Below are 27,887 nucleotides of genomic sequence, written 5' to 3'. Positions count from 1 at the left end.
TTTCCTTTTTTCCCTATTCTAACATTCCACCTGTTGCAGGTACAAAAAAGCAGCAGAAGTAGGAGAAATTTTAATTAGCTTTAATTACATCTGTACTTTAAAAATTATTTTGAAACACTTTTAATGTTATAAAATAGTTACAGGAATAACAAACATATCCTTCACCCAGACCTCCTGTTCTCGTTTTGCCAAATGTTTCGATAATGCATGTCCTTTATTTCAAGAGTCTAATCTAGGACCACGTTTTCACCTAGTTTTCTTGCCTCTCCTATACTTCATTTTAGAACACTTCAGTCTTTTGGGTTTCATGCCCTTCACGTTTTTGAAGATTATAGGACAGTCATTTTCTAGAATATCTTTCAACTTTGGGGTTTGTCTAATGTTTCCTCGTGGTCAGACTCAGGTTAAGCATTTTGGGCAAGAATATCAGTGTTTCTATTGCATTCTGTTGGATGGGAAATGCCTGTCTGAAGACTAGTGTTAACTTCGATCACTTGATTAAGATGACGTGTGCCTTGTCCCCTTATTAGTAAGTAGTTTGGCAATACTTGGGGACAATGAAAATCTCCTTTGTCTTTTTAGCAGTGAGGAATCCTATTTCTTTCTCAGAGGCTGGGAATTTTTTTTTTTTTTTTTTTTCTTTTTAAGAGGTGAAGGTTAATTTGTGGACTTAAATTCAGTTATGGTTGTTGTGTAAGTCCTTGAAAACTTAATGTTTTTCTGAAGTTTAAATATTGTGGATGGCTAAACATGGTGGCTGGTGACTGTAATCCCAGCACTTTGGGAGACTCAGGTGGGAAGATCACTTGAGGCCACGAGTTCAAGATCAGCCTGGGCAACATAGCGAGACCACCCCCCCCCCCGCAAAAAATTGTTATAAAAAATTAGCTGAGCATGGTGGTGTGTACCTGTTAGTCCCAGCTACTTGGGAGGCTGAGGCAGGAGGATCACTTGAGCCCAGGAATTGGAGATTACAGTGAGCTGTGATTAGGCCACTGCACTTCAGCATGGACAACAGAGTGAGACCCTGTCTCAAAAAAAAAAAAAAAAAGAATATATATATACACACACACACACGTGTGTGTGTGTGTGTGTGTGTGTGTGTATAGTGGATAAGGGAATTTGAAAGGTGTTTAAAATCAGATTAAATTTTACAGTATATAGGCTGGGTGCAGTGGCTCACGCCTGTAATCCTAGCACTTCTGGGAGGCCAAGGCGGGAGGATGGCTCAAGGTGAGGAATTCGAGACCAGCCTGAGCAAAAGCCAGACCCCCGTCTCTACTAAAAATAGAAAGAAATGATCTGGACAGCTAAAAATACATATAGAAAAAAAAATTAGCTGGGCATGGTGGCACATGCCTGTAGTCCCAGCTACTCGGGAGGCTGAGGCAGAAGGATCACTTAAGCCCAGGAGTTGGAGGTTGCTGTGAGCTAGGCTGACGCCACGGCACTCCAGCCCGGGCAACAGAGTGAGACTCTGTCTCAAAAAAAAAAAAAAAAAAAAAATAATAGAACAAAAAAGTTGAACTAAAATATCTTGATTTCTCTTCTTGACCTAAGATGATTGTGTGTTGTAAGTTTGAAATGGAAAGATGCTTTTTTTTTTCTTTTTTTGAGACAAGCTCTTGCTGTCTTGCCCAGGCTGGAGTACAGTGGTGTCCTGATAGCTCACAGCAACCTCAAACTCCTGGGCTCAGGCGATCCTCCTGCCTCAGCCTCGCATGTGCCACCACGCCCAGCTGGAAGGATACTCTTGAAAATAATCTGAGTGAAAAAACAATAGAGCATGAATGTAATTTAAAAAAAAAAAGTGTTGTTACCTCCCCTACTTATCAGTCTGACCTGAACCTTATTTTGAAGCAGAAATATATTGAAAGTTTAGAAGAATTTTGGTGGACAGCATAATCAAAAATATTAAGAACCTTAGTTTTTGTTAGAGTGATGACAAGGTGTGAAAATTCTCAGGAGCTCTCTCACTATAAAATACTTTTTTGTGTGCTGTTCAGTATTAACAGCAAGGATCAATAAATTAAAGAAGTATGGTCGAACAAAAAATTTTATATGGAGTTAGTTATTGGCTTATTTTGAGGAAGAACAGATGAGAAGCACAAGGACACAGATAAACCTAATCCCTGAAATGGATCTCCGAGAAACACAAGATTTTAAAGGATGGCTAGAGCCTGTTTTCAGAGATAAAAGAAGACATCGTATCTATTAAACAATAGCTGACCAGAAATGAAACAGCGACAAGCCAGCTAAGTTCATCTTTGAAACTTACAAAGGAGAATTAAAATGAAATCAAGAACGAAAAATGAAGTCAAAAAACACTCAGAATGGAAGAAGTAAGAAAGTTGAAAAAATGGGAAAGAAGGTGTAGCAGACTCAGCTATTATTTTTTGTGCTTCTGTATAATCACATTATATCCTGTGTACTCTTGTTCTTCCTAACCACAGTAATAGCATTTGGAGTAGGCTGGTGACACAAGTGCCCAGAGTTTTTGTGTAAAAAGTAACAGGAAGATATGATAGTCTTTTGTCTTTGCGATCACAGTACAGGAGTTTGGTAAGCATGAAGATACAGGTGGCTGTCATCTGTCTTAGGCAGGAAACCCTCTGCTCAAGCTGTGAGGCCCGCCGGGAGTGAGTAGAGAGAACTCTAATGAATGTATTTTGTGGTTTTGGATGTAACTGTATGTGGAGTCTGTACAACCTTTAGACTTAATTAAATGAAGCAGTAAAAATTCCCCCTTTTACTTGATCTTGTTTGAATTGGGAATTTGTAACCTCACAGTCTATAATCTGACTAATTCATAAATTGTTATTGATAATAAAGAATATGTAAGGTATGATTCCCAGATTTGGTGGAGTTATTCTTACTGAAAACAACTAAAAATGTCCTAAAATTATAAAACAAAACTTTTGTAAAAACACCAAAAGCTTGATAAGATAGGAATTTTGAAGGGCTAATATGAAAAGGCTAATGCTAAAAGGAAAATGGGAGCTCAGATAACAGAAATTGGAATTGCTTTTGCCCTGAGGGCAAAAATTGCACCATGTGAACTTGAGTTTTGGAAGTTTTATGGAGTGAGATGTTCAGATATCAAAACCCAGGGGCTGCACAGAATTGACAGGTCAAATAAGAGACTTTTCCCCTCAGTAAGCTGAGACCCAGTGGGATAAGGGTGATTGAAAAGGAAGCCAGTCTGCATCCTTATTTGTGGCCCAGGTTAATCTACTGGGTGGTGGGTCCAAGGAACCTGAAGACTTGAACTTGGATCATGGTGATTCCAGGCAGCTATTGTTGTCACATACCTGGAAGAAGTGGCTTTCATCCTAGGCTTCAAATTACAAATTATTTTTTAATGTAAAATGACCAGCACATAAAGATAATTAGGCATAAAAGGGAATAAGTACCATAAGTAAGAACCAACAGAAACAGCAGAAATAGATCTGCAAAGACTTAAGATTTTGGAACTACCAGAGACTATAAAATTACTACTACCCCCCATTAAACAAATATGACAAGCCTGAAAATCTTCAGGGAGTACCAAACTATAAAATATGACATAGCAGTAACTAGAAATCCTAGAAATGAAAATTACAAACAATTAAAAACCTGATGGGCAGTTTTAACAACAGAGGAGCACAGATGAAGAAAGAATTTGTGAAATGGAAGGTAAGGCAGAAGGAATAATAATTCAGTACAGAGAATAAGTGAAAAAAGAGGAGGGTAAGAGACTTAAGGGATAAAGTGAGAACTCTAACGTACATTTAATTTAATTTGAGTCTCAGTAGGATAGGAGCTTGGGAATGGGGCAGAGTCTGAAGAGGTCATAGCTGAGAATTTTCCACAACTGATGAATACTATAGTCAAGAAGCCCAGTGAATGACAAACATATTGCATAAAAAGAAATCCACACCTAGACACAGTGAAACTGCAGAAAACCAAAGACAAAACATCTTAAAAATAGCAGGAGTGGGGGTGGTGAGCCTCAGAAGAGACTGTAGATGACTTCTCAGTAGCAACTATGGAAGCCAAAATATTATGAAGCCAAAAATAATGAAATAACCTCAGTGTGCTGAAAGAAAACAATTGTCAACCTAGATTTATATTCTGGTGAAAATACCTTTTGAGAAAAAAGAATTTTTAGCAAACAAAAGCGCTTTGTCACCAGAAGGAAATTCTAAAGGATTAACTTTAGGCAGAAAGAAAGTATGAGATACAAGAAAGAACGAGCAAAGAATGTCATAAATATGTGATTAAATCTAAAGGAAACTTAGGTTGCTTGAAATAAAAATATTGCATTTAAACATATGGAATTAAAATATACATACACAAAAACTGAATAAGGAGCTATAGCTATGAAATAATTACCAGAATTAAAACAAAAAAAGGCTGGGCGTGGTGCCACAGGCCTGTAATCCTAGCACCCTGGGAGGCTGAGGTGGGAGGATCGCTCTTTGTAGCCTTGAACTCCTGGGCTCAAGCAATCCTCCTACCTCCGCCTTTACTCAGCCTCTCGAGTAGCTAGGAGTACAGGTGCATGCCAACACGCCTGGCTAATTTTTAAAATTTTATTTGTAGAGATGGGTCTTGCTGTATTGCCCAGGCTGGTCTGGAACTCCTGGCCTTAAGTGATCCTCCCACCTGGGCCTCCCAAAGTGTTGGGATCACAGGGGTGAGTCACCTCACCCGGCCTTAACTCATTCTTTTACTACAGCTACTACCATGGTGGCTCTAGGGGTCAAGAGAATTTAAATAAATTGACTCAACATGGTTTAATCTCTGTAGCAGTCTGTCCAGTAGAACTGTTTGTGATGATAAAAATGTTCTTCATCTGTGATCTTCATTCAGTACAACGCAAGCCCCATGTGGCTGCTCAGCACTTGCAATGCAGCTAGTGCTACTGAAGAACTGAACTTTTAATTTTTTATTCTTAATTACAGTAATTTTAATTCGAATAGCTACATGTGGCTATTGTCTACTACATTACATAGCACATCTCTAGAGGAATACCCTCTGGGTTGTCCCTTGACTCCTGGTTTTCTGTCGTGGATGACTGCCTTCTTTCTTATTTATAAACAGAGATCTTTTCTCCCCACACCACCTGCCTTTTCCAGGATGGCATCAGAGATACACATTCGGGGGAGCAAGTACATAGTGTTACAAATCCAGAAACTGGAAGCTGTTTTCTTGTCTACAACATGGGGCTCATCCTCTGAGTTGTCTCAGTTCTTTTTTTTTCCTTTTCTGTGTTTAAAAAGATTCAGAGGGATCCATCCATTCTGTTTTTAATGACGTACAGCATACATGATCATTTGGCCATTTTCCTTTTTGTTCCAAAGAACTATTATTAATGCAGTTAAGAAGTAAAACTCATGCCTAGTTGCATTCCTTATGAGTACAGAGCAAAATGTCCCATTTTAGTTACTTAAAATAATTTTTTCATGGCCTTTTTTATTGGGAGACCTGAGTTTTGATGTGGTGTCATGACACATACGGCGGGTCCTATCCTGGTGATTTTTGTGTTATTCACGTCTAGTGATACATACATACACCCTACACCTTTTGAGGTAAACCAGAGGAAGACTCCGTGGGTCCTGCTCACATGGCTTCTGGAGCACTGTCCCTTTAAGGAGCTTTTCCTGGGCTCCGTGTGTATTTCCATTTTGCTTGTTCTCCCTCTCAGGATTGTTGTGGATATTAAGCAAGATGACCAATAAAGCATGGTATAAATTCAATAAATGTTAATTTCTTTTTTGTTTGTCCAACTCTTAGATTGAGGGGATTGGTAAAGGGTCAGAGGTGAAAGGAGACGTCATAATAAGTAGTTGATTTATCATCTCCTTGTGTAGAGGAGGTAAGTCCCGCCCCCGGGGTCACACAGCTAGGTAGTGGTCTGGGGACCCCACACCCTGGCTCTCCTGGCTTTAGGTTCTGTGGGGACCAGAGCTTCACGTCTCATGCTCCATAAGCTGGCCTGGTGCATCTCTGGTGTATGTCATTAATGCCACCTTCTGATGGCACTTCTTTCTGGGAAAGAAGAGGGCACAGTCACTGAGTGAGGGTGCTGGGAATGCACCACAAATAGTCTCTATGGAAGACTCTCCAGGTAAGTGACCTCTTGGGACCGGCAAAGAGTAGGTTAGTGAACTGGTGTGATCCAAATGCACCCCTTTCCAGAGAGCAGAGTGCCCCAAATAAGGGGGCTCCTTCCCCGCAGGCCTGCCTGGAATCGGTCACCTCCAGGGGCTTTGCATTGCAAGTGCTCTGCCGCCTCCCCTGAAGTGCTGCTGAGGAAATAGGACTGCCCCTCACCTGTGGTGCCCCTGTGGGCTCTTGGTGTGGCATCTGCCTCCCGTTTCTCAACACACGTTGCGTGTGATGACGTCATAGCAGGTTTACGGCATTTTAAGGTGAGAAGTGGAAATAGAAGTAGGCTGAAAATTGCCCTAGTTTCATGTTCTGACTCTGATAGTGGCCAAATGACCTTGACAAATCGCTGCATTTGTAAAGTGAGAACACATCTTTTTCTTTCACTGGAGAATTAAAGGAAAAGTGATATAATGAATACATACGAGCTTTCAGAAATAATGACAGTGTATTTTAAGTGAATGTCTGATTATGGAAAAATACAGGCTTTTGTTGTCCACTTTGACTGAGCCACACTTGAATACAACTTTCCTTGGACCTAACCTGTCCAAGAGAAGAGAATGGGACCTAGGCTGTTAGGGAAAATAATTTCTGTGATTTAACTATTCACTTGCTTGATACTGCTTTTTCTTATTCTGTTTCTAATCAGGATGGGGACCTTGTTTTGGGAAACAGAATTGCTTCTGTTTGTTCACAGCTATGAGCATAAGTGTCCATTGTTTTTCAATATGGTTTTCATTATAAAGCTTAACTTCCTAAGTATGTATACTTTATTGCTTATTGATGCCTAAATCTGGCCTAGCAGTTAATTCACGTGCTAACAGATGGTAAAGCTACACCACAGTCTTTAATAATAGGGAAATAGATCATCCTCTTTAACAGGGAAAAGATTTACTTAAGGAAAAGATTTACTTACGTTTTTAGGCAAAACAGTTTTCATGCTGAGAGCTCTTTAGGTGCCTCTTGGTGTTCTCTGGAATATTGGGGCTTTGGTTAAGGATACTCAGGTGTTTTCAATAAATTAATTTATATACACAGATGTTTTTAGAATTCTTGTTCTTGCTTGCACTCTTAATTTTTCAATCATCCTTCCATATTGTTTATTTGGTTATTTAATCTCCTAAAAGTAGAATTAATTCAATTAAATTGAAAGGGATAGGGCTGGGCTTGGTGGCTCAAGCCTGTAATCCTAGCACTCTGGGAGACCGAGATGGGAGGATTGCTTTAGCTCAGGAATTTGAGTCCCAGCCTGAGCAAGAGTGAGACCTGGTCTCTACTAAAAATAGAAAAATTAGCCCCGCGTGGTAGCTCGAGCCTGTAGTCCCAGATACTGGGGAGGCTGAGGCAGGAAGATCGCTTGAGCCCAGGAGCTGGAGGTTGCAGTGAGCTATGATGACGCCACTGTACTCTAGCCAGGGGTAAAAGAGTGAGACTCTGTCTCAAAAAAATAAATACAATAAAAAAATAAAAAGCCTTCCATGTAATTAAAAAAAAGGGGGGGGTAATTTTTAACAGGCATCTAATTTGCATGATATTTATAGAAAAATAACTTTTAGTATTTGAATTAAAAAAATTTGCTTTAGATTTTGCCATCTCAGAGTGTCTTTATGTGGTGTTCTGTTTTTTAATTTTTTTGTTTTGATAAAATATATATAACATACAATTTTAACTCTTTTTAAGTGTACAGTTGACTGGTGTTTTAAGTACATTCACATTACTGTCAACCATCACATCTCCAGAACTTTTTTTTTTTGTCATTCTGTACTGAAACCCATTGCTCCCTCTTCCTGGCCCCTGGCAACCACCATTCTAGTTTCTGTCTCCATAAACTTGACGATTCCTACCTTAAATAAGTGGAATCATACAATATTTGTCCTTTTATATCTGGCTTATTTCACTTAGCATAATATTACCAAGGTTCATCTATGGCATTATCAGAATTTTCTTCCTTTTTAAGGCCGAATAATAGTCCATGTATGTACATATGTCATATTTTGTGTATTCATTCATCTACTGATGGGCATTTGGGTTGGTTCCACCTTGTGGCCATTGTGAGTATTGCTGTGAGCATGGGTAGACACATACCTGTTTGAGTGCCTGCTTTCAGTTCTTTGGGGTTGCTTTGGGAAAAACTCTCCAACCGTATTTTTCCCTGTGCTCCCACACCACAACAGTCGTAGGCACAGAGGAAGACTTCTGTGACCAAATATAGGGCTTTTCTCCCATACATCAAGCAGTGGACACCAGCTGGATATCCCCTAATTTTATCTACTTGGGGATAGCGTCACATCCCACGGGGTGAGGGCTCAGTCCCCAAACTGCCCCCACCACCCATTGCAGTTGCAAGTCTGGGCCTCTGGAACGTCTGACCAACCGGCTTCAAACTGGGCTTCCCACGACCCCCTCTTGGGGTTAAGTTAATTGGCTAGAGTGGCTCACCGAACTCAGGGAAACATTTACTTACGTTTACCAGTTTATTGCGAAGGATATTTTAAAGGATACAAGTAAATAGCCAGATGAAGACAGACGTAGGGTGGGTTCCAGGAGGGTCCCAAGCACAGGAGCTTCTGTCCTTGTGGAGTCGGGGTGCGCCACGCTACCCTCCCTGCACGTGCATGAGTTCTTGTTCAGTTTCCGGTCCGCCTCCGTGTGTTCAGCTCTCCGGAAGCTCCCGAACTCTGTGCTCTGAGCCGTTTATGAAGACCTCATTGGTTGCCCATGATTGAAGCATAGACAACCGAGTCAAAATGTGATTGGACAAAAAGAGTGTGATCCAAACCCACCAAGGCTTGTCTGTTTAGATTGTTTTGCTCTCTCTCTGCAGCATTTCTTCCTCCAGGGTAAGAGGCAGGACCCTCTGAAAGAGGGTTTATGACCACATTCAGACTAGAGTTCTGCCGTGGGCACGGGAAAGGGGGACCGGAGAAGGTCCAGAGAGAGGTTCTGTTTCCTTTTTTTTTTTTGGACTATTAAGTGCAGTAGTGAGAAGGGGGGAAGGTAATAGAACAAGAAGTTCAATCTGTAACCGACTGAACAATCAAGTGAGATAACTCACTACCTTTGGACCAGCCGAGATTCTGTTTCCTGAGGCTGCTTCTGAGGCCTCAAGTGCCCGACATAAGACTAGCAGGGTTATGGGAGTTACGAGTCAGGAGCCGTGGATGAAAACATGTATGTATAGATAGATAGATAAATAGATAGATAAATAGATAAAATCATAATACAGAGTATATGCCCAGAAGTGGAATTGTTGGATCATATGATAATTCTATGTTTAATATTTTAAGGAACTGCCAAACTGTTTTCCATCATGGCTGTACCATTCTACATTCCAAACAGCAATGCACAAAGTTCCAGTTTCTCCACATCCTGGCCAACAGTTAATATTTTCTGTTTATGTGTTGGAATTTTGTAGTGTTTGAAATTCAGCTGAGGATCTTTGCTGATACCAAAGTATCAGAAAATGTTTTCTAAGGAGCACAATATGCTGTGTTATAAAGGATTCTTACATGTTACCTGATGCCCTGCAATCTATTTTCTTAGTATGAAGAGGAAATTCTCTTTGCCAACCTCAGTCCGCTTCATCCACTCTTTTCTATGTCAGTATGTGCAGGGCAGAAGGGGAACTTTGCATCTGTTTCCTGTGTGGAACTGTCATAGATTATCAGTGGATTGATTGTAAAGTGCATCTCTTCTTCCTCTTACTTGGGAGAAATTGCACTGGTTCTAGGTGCCATCTGGATTTATTTTGGGTTTGATGCTGACCCAATTTTATGGAAATAACACTAGATGGAAACTTAGGGGATAGATTATTTATCTTATAGGATAAGAGTTTTGAGCAACTAGCATACTTGTTTCTGAGCCTTATTTTTTCTCCTAAGCCAGAAAACTGTAAATTAGGCAGCCTGTGAGGACACTCACAGCTCTAAACGTGGGTTTAGGACACCAGATTTCTACCCTTACTTTCTTTTTACTTCTCTTGCACAGGGATCATGGCCCAAGTAGCAATGTCCACCCTGCCTGTTGAAGATGAGGAGTCCTCGGAGAGCAGGATGGTGGTGACGTTCCTCATGTCTGCTCTCGAGTCCATGGTGAGACCGCCTTACCACTTCTAATTCCATAATTTGATAGGATCTGGCTTGTGGAAAAGGTTGATTTGTTTTTGTAGAAAATATAATTTTATATTTTTAGTTTTAATGAGCAGGGTTTTTTTTGCTTGAATAATAATTATGGATTTAAGGCTTTCAAATCACATTTTATTACCATCTTCAAAATGTTCTTTTTAACTTACCTAAATGTTTAATTTTTTGCATGTATGCTCAGTTTTTTTTTGCCATCAGTATCTTAGGCAGTCACTGTTTTGCAAGTGTTAACTTGAATTTGTGTATAATATTTGAAGTTACTTAGAATGAGTGTGTATGTTAGTATATGGTGCTGGTGTTTTATTGTATCTGTGTAAAGATAATTGCTAGAATTTTGGGCCGTAAGGGCATATTTACTATTTTATATGTATTTTATTTTGCTTATGCATTCATAATTGTCTTTTTTTGCTATCTTTTACTAAATTGTAAAGGTATCTCTTTACTTAGGGAAAAAAGTCTATTTTATACATAATTATAGTGAAATGTTAAGTATTACTGCCACAGTTTTATATTTATGTTACTAGGATGGTAGTTATACAATTTGTTTATCATGTTTTTATGGGTATGTAGGTGGAAACACAGTATATGATATGAAACATATCAGGCTTGGGTATTTTCCGACACATTAAAAGTAAATATTTTAAGCAGTGGAGGCTATGCGTTTTCCCTGTCTTAAGTGGCTGACCAGTAGCTAGTGTTTAACCTCACAGAGCTCAGTGTGACATAGTTTGTAGATTCTTTTTTTGCTTTCCTATTTGGGGATTTTTTAAAACTCTTTTAAGAATTTTATAAAACTATCTCCTTAAAGAAATTTTAGAATGGTTAGTGGTTATATACTGTTGTTTTATGAATGTCACTTACTTCTGCCTTGTGGTCATAAAACCAACCAAAATTTGTGACTGTTAATGTTAAATGAAAATTTAGAGATTAAATGCTATTCCGTTGATAATAAAATAACTTTAATTCTCTTCTATACATAGAGTACCATGCGGTCACATAAGACCCATTCTCTTCCTTAGAATTTCTTTATGGTTTTCTTGCCTTTGGCATATTCATTTCATTATTCCCAGCCTTAATTTCTTCCTTCCCAGCAAGTAAGCCTATCTTTCCTCATATTCCTAGTTGTATATTACCAAGTATAATTATAGGCAGATAAACTAGTAAGTTATTGACTAGCTTGTTAGAGTGCTAAAGAAACCAAGGCTGGCTTCATCCTTTCCTTGGCCCATAGATTTCTTTGATCTAATCCTTGGATAGTACATGAATCTTGCTTTCCTGTTTCATAAATACTGCCTTTGGTGACAGGGTTGTCCAACTAAGAGTGTGGATAGTGCAGCAAGAATGCACCCTCATTTATCACAAGGTAAGTAAATGAGAGTTCCTTACAGGTGAGCAGCCACAGCACATACACAAACGTAACGTAACGAGATTACATACACCATCCTTCATGCTGGGGACAGTGTTGGCTCACCTCTCGGTCAGAAAGTTCTTTACTGTGGCTTTATTATAGTTCAAAAGATTTCTGATCATCTTAATAGCCATAAAATTATTTTTCTAGATAAGCCTGTAAAGCAATTATTGTGCAGAAATAATTTCCATTTAATAAATTAAAGGGTGGTTATTTATGCAAATCAAAAAGAGGAAGAGGAAAACTATGGTTTTCAACAACTGATACTGAGAAAATGGGCTATTTTGTTTAAAAAAAAACTTTAATTTACAGTCTTCATCCTGTGCCAAGTCAAATTCTAGATGAGTAAGAACATAGTTATATTAAGACAAATAAAAAACTAAAACAAAAGTATGTGTAATTATTATGTGGTTATTATTTAATTCCATAAACAGCCTTTCTATGCCTAAAATAAGTTAGGTACTTTTATGGATCCATAGGGAAACACTAACACATTGGAAAACTGGGCAAGGGATATAATTTACAGAAAATTATAGTACAATACCGTAATTTTAATATCATTCAGTGGAGTATTGATTATGATACTAAGATACCCTTTTTAAAGGTGTCTAGAAAAGCTTCACAGTAACATTTGCTAGGAATCTTCTTAGAAAGCAAATTTCAGTAGGCTTTGAAAATCCTGAAAATATTTATTCTAAAAGTTTTCCTTTTAAACTCTCTTCCATGTCTCTGACTCTCCTTTAAGAAAGTCATTCAAGATGCACATAAACATTTTGTTCCCAGGTTATTGCTATGGTGTTATTTTTAGGAGGGAAAATTAGAATCACCAACCTTTACAATAATGTTAGCACTAAATGGATTGTAGTATATCCATATAATGGAATATTATATATTATATAAAGTTTTTTTTTTTTTTTTTTTTTGAGACAGAGTCTCACTTTGTTGCCCAGGCTAGAGTGAGTGCCGTGGCGTCAGCTTAGCTCACAGCAACCTCAGACTCCTGGGCTTAAGCGATCCTCCTGTCTCAGCCTCCCGAGTAGCTGGGACTACAGGCATGCGCCACCATGCCCGGCTAATTTTTCTATATATATTTTTAGTTGTCCATATAATTGCTTTCTATTTTTAGTAGAGACGGGGTCTCGCTCTTGCTCAGGCTGGTCTCGAACTCCTGACCTTGAGCGATCCACCCGCCTCGGCCTCCCAGAGTGCTAGGATTACATGCGTGAGCCACCACGCCCGGCCTATTATATAAAGTTTTTAAAGAATATTTAATCTCATCGAAATTTACTCAGTAAGTCAGTAAGTAGTATATTCACCTAAATGTGGTTCCAGTTGTGTATTTATAGGGAGATGCTTCTGGAGGTGGAATTGTGTAGTGGGTTTCAGATAACCTCCCTCCCCCTTTCAGGACTGTTGACACCAATGCCCCCAGCTGCTGTGAGTGTTAGAACCCCCTTGCACGAGGTCTCCCCCTGCGGGGAGGGCCACCCCAGCGCCCAAGCTCCAGTGGTGCAGCTGCCTCAGTGCCAGTGGTCGGCTCTCCCTCTGCCCGTCCTGCCGGGTGGCGTTGAGAGCACTCCCCACAAGCCTGCGTGAAATCTGAGTCTGTTTCTTTAGGAATCTGACCTTTACTAGATTACAAGGGATGTCTGTTTTCTTTTCCTTATAAATTCTGTGTTGTCTTTTGTTTAAAATCAGGCAAAAACACTATTCAGAAAGAAAGGCACTTTAAAAAATGGGGGACTCTCTTCTGTGTATAATATTTAAGGCCAGATATAGGAACTTCATTCACCTCATTCCAGATTATGTGTTAAGACAGTTTTAAATGTTAGATTTTTTTTTTTTTATTCATCCGGCAGAAATGGTGCTTTTAAACATGTGTATGTAACATAATGTTTGCTATTTGTGTTGTAGTGTAAAGAGCTGGCCAAGTCCAAGGCAGAAGTGGCCTGCATCGCAGTGTATGAAACAGACGTGTTTGTTGTTGGAACCGAGAGAGGACGTGCTTTTGTCAATACCAGAAAGGATTTCCAAAAAGATTTTGTAAAATACTGTAAGCATTGTATTTTTATTTTTTGTATTTCATAAATTTTAAGCCTAATTATTTATATATAAGGCAAGTTGTATTTTCTTCTAAAGCAGAATGAGATTTATACTAAAAAAGACTTTCTGAAATATTTATGAAGACACTTCATAAATGTTCAAAATAAATCACTGAAATAGTAATATGTAAAGATAAACACTGAGAGTTTGAGAAAAATGGTAAATGTTTATTGTACTGTGTTTGCTTGGCATTAATCTGGATTGGCGGAACACCATTAGAGACATGGTAGAGAAATTGTGAATTGATTAAAGGTCTCACTCAGATAAGCTGTTCTTTTCTTGACAAATGTTTGGTGTGTTGAAAACAAGTCTTTCACTGTGCAAATGAGTTTGTTTAAGCATGATGCAAAGTTAAACAGTTCTTCCTAACTCACTCAATGGAATCACCTTATCAGAGTGTAATGAGTTTTGTAATCCTCCGTCTGGGAGCAGTAGTGAGCTTATCTGACATAATAAGTGACACACAGTAGAGAAATTTACTATAGGGTGTTAATACCTGTGGTCTTTCACTGTATGACAGTTTTCATAGTGTTTAACTTAACAACTGCCGTTTAATATTAACTCACTGATACAGCATTTTCTTAAATTTGGAAAGGGACCAAAGGTTGAATGTCTACAGGCACATAATACATGCAGACGTACCCTACAGTGGCCTCTAAGTATTTGAGTGAAAGGAAGAGTCCCGCATCTCTTACTTTAAATCAAAAGCTAAAAATGATTAAGCTTAGTAAGGAAGGCATGTCAAAAGGTGAGACTGGCTGAAAGCTAGGCTTAGCCAAGCTGTGAATGTAAAGGACGAGTTTTCGAAGGAAATACCAAGTGCTACTCCAGTGAACACACCAATTATAGGAAAGCAAAACAACTGTATTGCTGATGTGGAGAATGTTTGAGGGGTCTGGATAGAAGATCAAACCAGCCACAACATTCCCTTAAGCTAAAACCTAATCCAGAGCAAGGTCCTAACTCTTTTCAGTTCTGTGAAGCCTAAGAGAGGTGAGGAAGCTGTAGAAGAAAAGTTGGAAGCTAGCAGAGTTTGGTTCATGAGGTTTATGGAAAGGAGCATCTCCGTAGCGTGACTGTTTAGGGTGAAGCAGCAAGTGCTGATGTATAAACAGAAGCTGCAGCAAGTTATTCAGAAGATCTGGCTAAGATCATTGATGAAGATGGCTACACTAAACTACAGATTTTCGATGTAGACAAAACAGCCTTATATTGGAAGAAGATGCCATCTAGGACTTTCCTAGCTAGAGACAAGTCCATGTCTGCCTTCAAAGCTTTAAAGGACAGGCTGAGCTCATTTGCCATTCCAAAAATCCTAAGGCCCTTAAGAATTATGCCTTATCTACTCTGCCTGTGCTCTAAAAATGGAACAGCAAAGCCTAGATGACAGCACATCTGTTTGTAGCATGGTTTACTGAATCTTTTTAGCCCTTTTGAGACCTACTGCTCAGAAAAAAAGATTTCTTTCAAAATATTAATATTACTGCTCATTGACAATGCACCTGATCACCCAGAAGCTCTGATGGAGATATGGAAGGAGATTAATGTTGTTTGGATGCCCATTAACATCCATTCTGCAGCCCAGGGATCAAGGAGTAATTTCAACTTCCACGTCATGTTATTTAAGAAATACATTTTGGTTGGGCTCGGTGGCTCATGTCTGTAATCCTAGAACTTTGGGAGGCTGAGGTGGGAGGATTGCTTGAGCCTAGGAGTTCAAGGCCAGCCTGAGCAAGAGTGAGACCCCGTCTCTACAAAAAACTAGAAAAATTAGCCAGGCTTGGTGCTGCATGCACATGTAATTCTAGCTACGTGGGAGGCTGAGGCAGGAGGATCACTTGAGCCCAGGAGTTTGAGGTTGCAGTGAGCTATGATTATGCCACTACACTCTAGCCCAGACGACAGAGTGAGACCCTGTCTCCAAAAATAAGTTGTTTTTTTTTTTGGTAAGGCTAGAGCTGACATAGATAATGATTCCCCGGATGGATCTGGGCGCAAAGTAAATTGAAAACCTTCTGGATAAGATTCACCATTCTAAATGCTATTAAGAACATTCGTGATACATGGGAGGAGGTCAGAACATCAACATTAACAAGAGTCTGGAAGAAGTTGGTTCCATCCCTCATGGATGACTTTGAGGACTTCAAGAGTGCAGTGAAGGTAGTTTGTGGTGGAAATAGCAAGAGAACTAGAATTAGAAGTGGAAGATGACTGAATTTTTTCACTCTCATGATCAAACTTTAATGGATGAGGAATTGTTTGTTACAGATGAGCAAAGAAAGTGGTTTCTTGAAATAGAATCTACTCCTGGTGAAGATACTGTGAACATTGTTAAAATGAAAACAGAGGATGTAGAATATTCCATAAACTTAGTTGATACAGTAGTCGAGGGGGGTTGAGAGGACTGACTCCAATTTTGAAAAAAGTTGTACTGTGGGTAAAATGCTATCAAGTAGCCTGGGTGGGGTGGCTCACACCTGTAATCTAGCATTCTGGGAGGCTGAGGTGGGAAGATTGCTTGAGCTAAGGATTTTGAGACCAGCCTGAGCAAAATTAGCCAGGCGTTGTGGCCTGAGCCTGTAGTCCCAGCTACTGAGGAGGCTAAGATAGGAGGATCACTTGAACTCAGGAGTTGGAGGTTGCAGTGAGCTATGATGACGCTACTGTACTCTCTTCTGGGACAACAGAGTGAGACTCTGTCTCAAAAAAAAAAACAAAAACTGTCAAGCAGCATTGTACACTACAGAGAAATCTTTTGTGAAAGGAAGAGTCAACATAAATTTTACATGTGGTGGGAAACTAAAAAATTTTGTATGACTTTGCTTTATTGTGATATTCACTGTAGTGCGATAGTTTGGAACTAGACCTGCAGTATCTCCAGTGTGTGCCTGTGTGTCTCTGATCTAAACTTTAGATTCAATGTATGATAAACTGAGCAAATTACTAGTGAACAGAAAGTTTTGTTAATTCATTAATTTCAATTAGCAATTTTATTTTTAGTCTTTTGAAAAAACATCTATCCCCTGCCACTCTGTCTCCCCCTCTCAGTAATCTTTTAAGCTTTATGGTAGTAATCTATTTTTAAGATTTTGTTAATATTTCTTATCATTTTGAGAAATTTTAAGGCCTGGATTATATTTGTATATTTCCTTATACTAATGTTGTTTTGATTATGTGTATATCAGCTGCCATCTGTCCCATGAATGGTCTAATCCCACTGGCAGCTGTGTTTGTATTCCCCTTCCCTACACTGCCTGTGCCGATGTGCGTTCTCCAGTGGTTTGAACTAAGCATTAGGGGACTTGTCCTCAGTTGCAAATTGTAGTCCCTGCCCATTGGTATTCATGCTTTGTTTTCATTACTAATAATTTGATGCCATGGAGAATAGTTTTTATGTATAATTCCTAAGTACCTGGTATTTACCTGTATGTTTATATTTTGTAGATAAGGAGCAGTAGTGGTCTTCTAAACATAATCGGTTTATAACACAGTTTTAGAAATTCGTTGGGAGAATTTTAAGCCCTTTCCTGGAGTTTAGAAAAAGTGCTGTTCAATAGAAGTAAATATAATGTGAGTCACTCACATAATTTAGAACTTTCTACTTACGACATTAAAGAAAAGTAAAGAGAAATCTGAAATACTTTAACTTACTATATCTAAAATATTTCAACATGTAATCAATATAAATTATTGTTGGGATATTTGGCATACTTCTTTTTTTGTACTAAGTCTTCAAAATCAAGAGTGTATTGTACACAAAACAACTTTGGCTACATGTCAAGTGCCACATGAGTATGGTGTTATTGTGTTGGACTTTGGAAGCCTAGAGTGTTTTTTTGTAATGATAATCTTTCTGTATTTATATTGGTAGGTGACAAATTACTGTTAAGTTATCTTTTCTTTTTAAAACTACTAGTACAGTAGTATTTGTAGTATTTTTAGTTACAGGTATGCTTATTTCAGAGATGATTACCATTTTATATTAACTTTCTTTCAAGTCATTTATGTCTTTTAGTTTTTTTTCTTTTTCTTTTTTTAACTGAGATCCTTCCTTCTGAATAGGTTTCTATTTTAAAAATTCCTTCATAATATTTTTTCTTTTTTGTTTTTATAATAAATCATAAATGTTAGGATATAGGAAAAATATTCTTACTAAAGGCCAAATATATATTAAGATAATGGGTATGTGTAATCCTAGCACTCTGGGAGACCGAGGTGGGTGGATCGTTTGAGCTCAGGAGTTCGAGACCAGCCTGAGCAAGAGCGAGACCCCACCTCTACTAAAAATAGAAAGAAATTATATGGACAGCTAAAAATATATATAGAAAAAAATTAGCCGGGCATGCTGGCGCATGCCTATAGTCCCAGCTACTCGGGAGGCTGAGACAGGAGGATAGCTTGAGCCCAGGAGTTTGAGGTTGCTGTGAGCTAGGCTGACGCCACGGCACTCACTCTAGCCTGGGCAACAGAGTGAGACTCTGTCTCAAAAAAAAAAAAAAAAAGATAATAGGTATGGATCTTCTATATTATTAATTATTTTACAGGTGTTGAAGAAGAAGAAAAGGCTGCAGAGATGCACAAAATGAAATCTACAACCCAGTCGAATCGGATGAGTGTAGATGCTGTAGAAATTGAAACACTCAGAAAAACAGTTGAGGACTATTTCTGCTTTTGCTATGGTAAAAGCAATACATTTTAATTTTCTAACAGATACATTATATAATTGAGTTTTCTAAAGGGTAGATCACATAATTGATTTAACAATCATATAATATACATTTAAAAAAATTAAATGGATTAATTCCCAAATACTGGGTTAATATTAGGAACAGCCTTACTTTCTACTTCCATGTTGAAGGAACCCAGAAAGATTATAGCTGTTTGAGTTGTTTCTTTTTGACATGAATGCTCATCTCTCCAATACCCTGCAGAGCCACCTTTTTTAAACCAGTCACATGGTAAAACAAAGCTCTTATAAGAAAACTATGAAAGGAGGAGGGGTTTTATGGTGGGGCTATATGTAAAATTTAACTCTGGAACGGGGTTTCTAGCATCTGTGGCTCTCACTGCCTGATGTACACAGACAGGCTGAAGAATACACCCATTTGTGAATGAAGGGTGTATTTACCTGATAAGTTTTCAATGAGAATATTAGCAGAAATTTTCCCGTGTTTTTTTGGAAACAGTTGCATTTGTCAGCCTCCAAAATTCTGAGGCCAAATTGTGTATGAGAATATAGCAGGATGGGACCGTCTGAAAGAAAGAACAGTACAAGGAGTCAGCCATTGTTCTCCCCTTTTGTGTAGGCTTTCAAGTAAAATATTTTATATACTTTTCATTTTGGCCCTTTGGACTTGTTTCAGGTTTAGGACTTCTGCTGACAGGGAATAGGACCCTGTAGTATTTCAAAGTAGATTTGAAATCAGATGTTACAAAAAAGTGTTAGTATAGTTTATTAAGCCCTGATAAACTAGTGATGATTTAGTTCTTTAATCTTGCCATTTAATGATGTTTATCCTCATTCTCCCGCCCCCAGGGAAAGCTTTAGGCAAATCCACAGTGGTACCTGTTCCATATGAGAAGATGCTGCGAGACCAGTCAGCTGTGGTAGTGCAGGGACTTCCAGAAGGAGTTTCCTTTAAACATCCTGAGAATTATGATCTTGCAACCCTGAAATGGATTTTGGAGAACAAAGCGGGGATTTCATTCATCATTAAGAGGTGAAGTACTTTTCCCCTTCATATCCATCAATAGTTTATTCATATAAATTTGAATATTCAGCTTATTTTAATAGAGTTTAAAAATTCTTTATTTAATGCAGAAATCATTTAAATTTATGCTTTACAATACTTTTGTGTATTCATATATTTTGTTTTGTTTTGTTTTGTTTTAATGCAGACCTTTCCTAGAGCCAAAGAAGCATCTAGGTAAGTGATTGCTTTATTTATGTGATGGTTGGCTGGGTTCTTAAACCCATTTTGCCAGATTTTAATGAATTTTAATTGCTGCTCTTTTATTTTCTTTGAGAATATAATGTAAGGCATTTTTGTTAAGATGTTCATATAAACCAAGAAAGGTTCATTGAGCTGAAAAAGTAGAGACTTGTTTTTTTGTTTTCAGCTCAGCTCCTTGCTTCATATATAAGATATATACTATCTTAGACAAGGTAGCATGAAAAAAAGGTCATATCCCAGATTTATCCTCATTTCCTAGAATGATGAGTAGAATTTAATTTGCCCAATGTCATCGAACAGGCAAGGCATTATTGGGCACAGGATTGGGTGGGGAGGGGGTACACAACCGTGATAAGCATTACAGCTTTTGAGTGCTGGTAGTCTAATGCAAGAGACAATGTGCCTAAAATGACCATGGCAAGAGCATAACATCCATAGTGTGAGAACCAGTTCAGGGAAAGCTCTATGGAAATACATCAGAGGTTGGATTCATTTGGTAGTTCAGGAAGGATGTCATGGGTAAGAGGGCGTTTGGATGGGCCCTTGAAGAACGAGGAGGATGTCAACAGGTCTTCCTTTAGGGATGTTTAACTATTTCATTTGAAGAGAAAATATGCTAAAAAAGTAACTATTTGAGACTTTTGAAAGTAAATAACCAGTATCATTGGAAACCTTTTAACCATGTAAGGATGAAAGGAAAAAATAGTATATATACACACATACATTTTGTTTTGTTAATCTTTGTATTAGTCTCACTGTGGTGAAAAGGTTTTTAGTAGCTTTATTGAGGTGTAATTGACATGACATAAAATTTACCCGTTCTAAGTGTATAATTCATTGATAGTAAATTTACAGTTTTAAAAATTTTTGAAGTTTTACAACCATCATCAGTCTAATTTTAGAATGTTTTCATTTTCTCTATCTCTTATTTCATGAATGTTATAGAATTGAAATATACAGTATGTATCCTATTGAAGTTAGCTTTTTTCAATGAGCAGAATTCACTTGAGGTTCATCAAAGTTGTTGGGTGTATCAATAGTTCATTTTTATTGCTGACCATTAAGCACTCCATTGTATGGATGTATTACCTGTTTATCCATTGATAGATATTTTGAGTTTTTTCTACTTTTGGTTATTATGAAAAATGCTACTATGAACATACTTGAACAAGTTTCTGTCTGGACACACACCTTAATTTCTCTTGGTTATGTACCTAAGAGTGGAATTGCTAGATTGTAGGGTAAATTAATCCTTAACTTTTAAGAAACTGCCAAACTGTTTTCCAAAGTGGCTGCATCAATTTATATTCCTACCAGCAGTGTCAGAGGGTTCTAGTTAAGGGGTGTAAAGTGGTGTCTCGTTTTGGTTTTTTCATTACCCTAGTGACTGTTGATGTTGAGCATCTTTTCATGTGCTTATTGGCCATTCATATATTTTTTTTTGAGAAATATCTATTTAGAGCCTTTCCCTGTTTTTAAGTTGGGTTTGTCTTTTATTATTGAGTTGTAAGACTTTTTTAATATAGTCTTTTTTTTTTTTTTTTTTGAGACAGAGTCTCACTCTGTTGCCCAGGCTAGAGTGAGTGCCGTGGCGTTAGCCTAGCTCACAGCAACCTCAAACTCCTGAGCTCAAGCGATCCTCCTGTCTCAGCCTCCCGAGTAGCTGGGACTACAGGCATGCACCACCATGCCCGGCTAATTTTTTCTATATATATTTTTAGCTGTCCATATAATTTCTTTCTATTTTTAGTAGAGATGGGGTCTCACTCTTGCTCAGGCTGGTTTTGAACTCCTGAGCTCAAACGATCCGCCCACCTCGGCCTCCCAGAGTGCTAGGATTACAGGCGTGAGCCACCGCGCCCGGCCTTTAATATAGTCTTGATACGAGTCCTTAATGAATAGATGATTTGCAGATATTTTCTTCATTTCTTTGAGTTGTCTTCACGTGCTTGATCCTTTAAGGCACAAAAGTTTCAAATAGATGAAATCTTTTCAATCTATTCTTTCGTCATTCACGATTTTAATTGCCTATTTAAGAAACCATTGCCTAACCTAAGAGCATGAGGCTTTGCCTTATATGTTTGCTTCTGTAAGTTTTATAGCTTTAGCTCTTAAATTTAGATCATAGTTCATTTTGAGTTAATTTTTGTAGATTGTACAAGGTAAGGGTATAAATTTATCCTTTTGCTTGTGGGTATCCAATTTTTTCAGCACAGTTTGCTGAAAAGACTTCTCTCCCTGGATTGCCTTGTCATGTTTGTTGAAAGTCGGTTTACCCTGACTGTGTTTATTTTTATTTCTGGGCTTTCTACATAGCAGATCGTGTTGTGTAAGAATCAAGACAATTTTGCTGCTTCCTTTGCAGTCAGAATGCCTTTTATTTCTTACTCTTGTTGCTCTGGCTAGAATACTAATACTGACTAGGATTGACCACAGCGCAGGTATCACCTTGTGATATTAGCAGGAAAGCATTCAGCCTTTCACCGTTAAGTATGATGTTAGTAGTAGGATTTTTGTATATGTCCCTTTTAAGATTGCAAAAGAGATTTGTCATTTTTATATTAAAATTCAGACTTAAAAGTTTTTGAAAAATGAATTTTTAAAATTGCTTTAAAAATTGAACATACTTATTGTGTAAAACATGGTGGTGTATACATTGTGGAATGGCTAAATCAAGCTAGTTAGCATATCCGTTATCTCACATACTTATTTTTTTTGTGAACATTCATATGTTTTTGTTATCAATATTTTTTTCCTGGAAGTGTTTTAGATTGGCCTAGAGTGGCAATTATATTTAGTGAAGTCTTTCGTTTTTTTCCTAGAAACTTATTTTGAGACTTGGGGGCCTGGTTGGTAATTAAAAAATAGTTTTATAGGATATTTTATAACAAGTGCCCCAAGTGGGTAGGTTTGTGTGATTCAGCTTTTTGCTATACCAACTCTCAAGGTATAATTAAAATGTTGTCATTGTGATGGTATTTCATTTTCCAGTTTGTTTTAAAACTCGTGCAAATTTAATGAGGTATAATTGACATGTGACAAATGGCAAGTATTTAAGGTACACAGTTTGGTCAGTTTTGACCTGTGTGTGCTCTGTGAAACCATCTCCACAGTCAAAATGATGAACATCCCCTTGTTCCCAAGTTCCCTCAGGCCCACTGGTGTTTCTTCCTTCTGCTCCTGCCTGCCCCAGTCCCAGGCAACATAAAATTTGCTGCGTTAAAGTGTACAATTCAGTGGTTTTTAGTATAACTAAAAACTATTTAGTAAAACTTTTAGTATAACTAAAAACTATTGCACAACTATCTAATTCCAGAACATTTCTATCTCCCCAGAAAGAAACCTCATACCTGTTTGCAGGCACTCCTTTCCGGTCCTTCTGAGCCAAATATATTCTTAATTGCAACCTGTATCATCATTTATACATCTCAGTCTTTTTCTACTTATTCTACCTTACTAGAGAAATGCCATATTTCTGTATTCCTCTCACTGACAAAAATAAGAGCTTTTTCATTAAAAGGAGGGTGCTGGTGGGTGAAGGAATGAAAAGCTGTTAGGTGATTGTCATCACTATTTATCTACCTTATAGGAGAGAGCAAAGTATACTGTTTTATAACTACTGCATTGCTTTTTCTAGTATAACCCAAAGCTGCAAAACCCAACCCTACCCCCAGTTATTCTATTTTAAAGCTTTCAGAAATAGTAGTTATATTTGAAGTGTCAAACAAAACTAAATCTAACTTTTTTTTTTTTTTTTTTGTACACAGGTGGTCGTGTGATGGTATCAGATGCTGAAAGGTCAATACTATCTCCAGGTGGAAGGTAAAATTTAATTTCATCACTACTGTTAGACTTCCACACCTCACAAAGTCTTAGTTTTTAGATTATTGGGATATTAGACTATTAAAAATGCCTTATGGCCGGGCGCGGTGGCTCACGCCTGTAATCCTGGCACTCTGGGAGGCCGAGGCGGGTGGATTGTTTGAGCTCAGGAGTTCAAGACCAGCCTGAGCAAGAACGAGACCCCGTCTCTACTAAAAATAGAAAGAAATTATATGGACAGCTAAAAATATATATAGAAAAAAAAAAATTAGCCGGGCATGGTGGCACATGCCTGTAGTCCCAGCTACTAGGGAGGCTGAGGCAGGAGGATTGCTTGAGTCCAGGAGTTTGAGGTTGCTGTGAGCTAGGCTGACGCCACGGCACTCACTCTAGCCCGGGCAACAGAGTGAGACTCTGTCTCAAAAAAAAAAAAAAAAAAAAAAATGCCTTATGTCACACATCTCAAAGTTTAATATGCAGTTAAATCATTTGAGGATCTTGTGAAAATGCACTTTTTGACTTGGTCGTTTTGAATAGTAGTGTTTCCTAGGTGAAGCCGATGTGATTTATCACACTGTGAATCAGAGAGCCTTAAAGTGGAAAGTTAATATGCTACTCTATAGTATTTATTTTTTTCTCAAAAGGTAGATTGGAATTAAAGCTCTCAATTCAGTTGACAACTCTTATTTATGCAAGAAGTAAATATGTAAATGTTAAGTTGAGGCAGTTTTGCACTCGCCTTGGTCAGGTGAGTGAGTGTATACGTTGACATCCAGCGTATTTGAATAGCGTGTGAGTGGCTTTCCCCATTGCATAGCTTGATCCGGGTTTCCTTCTCCTTTCAGTTGTGGTCCCATCAAAGTGAAAACTGAACCCACAGAAGATTCTGGTATGTACTAGTGCTTTTAGAATCAATTGTGAATTTAAGGAAGACTTTTCCTTGGGTTAGAAGGTATCTTTTTGACTCAATTATTATATTGTTTTGATGAGAAATGGGCAACCACTACAAATTCCAAGTGTGACATTATTTGTTAATGTTATCATATTATACTAAAACCTAAAAAGAGGATTTGCTTAATAAGTGGTAGCCAGAAGTTCTTTGCTAATTACACGTTTATAGATAATACAATTATATAAGCATATAATGTAAAAGGTCAACTAATTCTATAGTGCTTTTTAAAAAAATCAGTGTAATACCCTCTTAATCTCCTTTTTCCCTTTGCACTCCCATTTTCTACACTCCAGTGAAACCATTTTCAACTCTAAGGTGTCTTTGGTATTTAATTCCTTATTTTTAAATATCATACTTACCGTGTTATTTCATATAGGGTTTTTTTGGATAGATTTATTGAGATATAATTTATATACCATAAAATCCACCTGTTTTAAGTGTTAAAATTCAGTGATATTAAGTAAATTTACAGTTTTGCAATGATCACCACAATCTCATTTTAGAACGTTTCCATTACCCCACATAGAATACCTGATGTCCATTTGCTATCACTCCCTGTTCCCATAACTAATCAAGTTTTAGTTTCTTATAGATTTGTCTTATCTGGACATTTCATATAAATAGAGTTATACACTATATGGTAGGTATATTGCATAATTCTGATCATGTTTTTAGACTCATTAAAGAATGATTTAGCACTTGTGAGTAGTTTATTTCTGAATATTATTCCACTGTATGGATAATACTACCTTTTCTTTATCCATTTATCATTTGGTAGACATTTGGGTTGTTCCTACTATTTGACTATTTTAAATAACACTACTATGAACATCCACATATGCATTTTTGTGTGGAGATTTTTTCATTTCTCTTGGGTAGATAAGTAGGAGTGGATTGGTGAGTTCTATGGTAATTCTATGTTTGACTTTTAAGCAACTGCGAAACTATTTTTCGGAGTGGCTATACCATTTTATGTTCCCCCCAACAGTATAGGAATGTTTCTGTTTCTCCTTATCTTGGTCAACACTTTTGTTGTTTGACGTTTTTTTTTCCCCCACCATCCACAGTATTTGTGAATTGTTTTATTTATCAAGAGAAACTTTTCCTCAGCCCACATATTCATAGCTCAGGAACACAGGTCAGTGACAGACTTCTGTGTAATTTAACCCAAAGAAATTTTTTATATTCTAGAATCACTTTGCACTTTGAAAGATACCAGCCTTCCTCATCTCCTCAAAATCTTTCATGGAATCGTAATTTCTGTAGAAGTCCATGTATGCCTTCTTTCTTGGTTCAGCCACAGCAAACTTAGCGAGAGCTGCAGTCCCGAGGGATACAATAAATGCTGCAACAACGTGAAACTGCAGATAATATGCCTGGCCAGGAGGCCATGCATGTGAGGTTTCATCAGAGCATTGGAAGGCATGGTAGTTAGTGTTCTTGATGGATATGTCAACCTCAGCACATCCTTCCTAGCTGAGGAAGAAATGGACTGCCTTTTTTAAAAAAAAAAAAAAAAAAAAAGAGATGAAGTCTTGCTCTGTCGCCCAGGCTGGAGTGCAGTGGCACAATCATAGCTCACCATAGCCTCAAACTCCTGGGCTCAAGCGATCCTCCTGCCTTCCTCCCAAAGTACTAGGATTACAGGTGTGAGCCAGGGTACCTGGCCTTGTCTGTCTTTTTTATTATAGCAGTCCCAGTGGGTGTGAAGTGGTCTCTCATTGTAGTTTTTCTTTCTCAGTTTTTTTTACAAACTGAGCAGAAAGTAGAGAGTTCCCATATATGCTCTGCCCTCACACATATATAGACTCCCCTGAACTATGAACATCTTTCGTCAGAGTGGCACATTTGTTACTATCCGCAAACTATGTTGACCCATCATTGTCACCCACAGTGCATAGTTTACATTAGGCTTTCTCTTGGTGTTGGATTTGCTGTGGGTTTTGACTAATGTATAATGACTTGTATCCATTGTTATAATATCACATAGAGTAATTTCATTGCTGTAAAATCCTGTGTGCTCCACATATTCATTCCTCCCTCCCCTGAACCCTTGGTAATCTTTTCACTGTCTCTATGGTTTTGCCTTTTCCAGAATTTCATATATTTTGGATATGATAGTGATTTTAAATTGCATTTCCCGAATGATTATTGATGTTGAGCATCTTTTCATATGTTCACATGTCTTCTTTGGTGACATGTCTATTTAAATGTCTTGTCTATTTTTAAATTGGGCTTTTTTGTTTTTTTTTTTCTTTTACCAGTTGTAAAAATTCATTATTCTGGATACAAGTCTTTTATCAGAAATAAGATTTCACAAATATTTTTTCTAATCTGTGGCTAGTTGTTTCATTTTCTTTATGGTTGTGTCCCTGAAGTTGAAAATTTTTAATTTGATTTTTCAAGTGTTTTTTTTTTTTTTTTTTTTTATTTATTGTTTATACTTTTGGTGTTGTACCTAGAAAATCTTTGCCCAACCTAAGATTACAAGGACTTACACTTAGGTTTTCTTCTTGAAGTTTTAAAGTTTTAGCTCTTATGTTTAGGTGTAAGATCCATTGAGTTGATTTTTATGAATTTTGTGAGGTTAGGGTGTAAATGCATCATTTTGCATGTGGATAAGACCATCCTTTCTTTCTGCATTGGATTGTAGGAGCACCTTTGTCAAAAATTAACTGACTTAAGCACTCTCAGTTCTATTCCATTAAACTGTAATGCCCATAGTTTTGTCACTGCCACACTGCATTTCATGTAGATTTAATGTTTGGGTATATTTACCTATTAAGACATGGAATATGAGGTGAGGATATGATTATTTTACAACTTGTGATTCTTCTTCCCTTTTTCCACTTATATAATTAAATAGATTTTTATTGTTTGAGTTCTTTCAGATCTGATCATGATTTTGGACATTTTACTTGATATTTGTTTGCATGCTTCCCTCCCGCCCCCCGAGACAGGGTCTTACTGTGTTGCCCCAGCAGGATTGCAGTGGTATCACCATAGCTCACTGCAACCTCAGACTCCTGGGTTCAAGTGATCCTCCTGCCTCAGCCTCCCAAGTAGCTGGGACTACAGGCACACACTACCACACTTGGCTAAGTTTTCTATTTTTTGTTGAGATGGGGTTTCACTATGTTGCTCAGGCCGGTCTCAAACTCCTGGCCTGGAGCAATCCTCTCTCCATGGCCTCCCAGAGAGCTAGGATAATTGGTGTGAGTTACTGGGCCTGGCCTGCTCTCTTGTCATGTTTCATTTCTAGGACACAGGTGTTTTTGCTTATTTAAGAACATATAGGTCTTCCTGACTTGATTATAATTTTATTGGAACTATTTTTTTTTTTATTTAAATAT

The 27,887-nt window shown here is 37.8% G+C and overlaps 1 protein-coding gene across 5 annotated transcripts in view; it reads left to right on the top strand.

Annotated features, from left to right (window-relative positions):
* Positions 1–27,887, top strand: part of GTF2I (general transcription factor IIi) — a 98,888-nt gene that overhangs the window by 11,371 nt on the left and 59,630 nt on the right. For all 5 annotated transcript variants that reach the window (XM_069486228.1, XM_069486233.1, XM_069486229.1 and 2 more), the window contains exons 2-8: positions 10,141–10,244; positions 13,618–13,756; positions 18,351–18,485; positions 19,343–19,526; positions 19,705–19,733; positions 23,528–23,582; positions 24,428–24,471. In XM_069486228.1, coding sequence (XP_069342329.1) covers positions 10,146–10,244; positions 13,618–13,756; positions 18,351–18,485; positions 19,343–19,526; positions 19,705–19,733; positions 23,528–23,582; positions 24,428–24,471 — 685 coding nt within the window. In that variant the 5' untranslated portion in view covers positions 10,141–10,145. The remainder of the gene's footprint in view (positions 1–10,140; positions 10,245–13,617; positions 13,757–18,350; positions 18,486–19,342; positions 19,527–19,704; positions 19,734–23,527; positions 23,583–24,427; positions 24,472–27,887) is intronic.

Source organism: Eulemur rufifrons, chromosome 14 (assembly GCF_041146395.1).
Source record: "Eulemur rufifrons isolate Redbay chromosome 14, OSU_ERuf_1, whole genome shotgun sequence".
NCBI lineage: Eukaryota > Metazoa > Chordata > Mammalia > Primates > Lemuridae > Eulemur > Eulemur rufifrons.
Note: the sequence above shows the minus strand (reverse complement) of the source record. Positions and strands in the feature narration are given on the sequence as shown.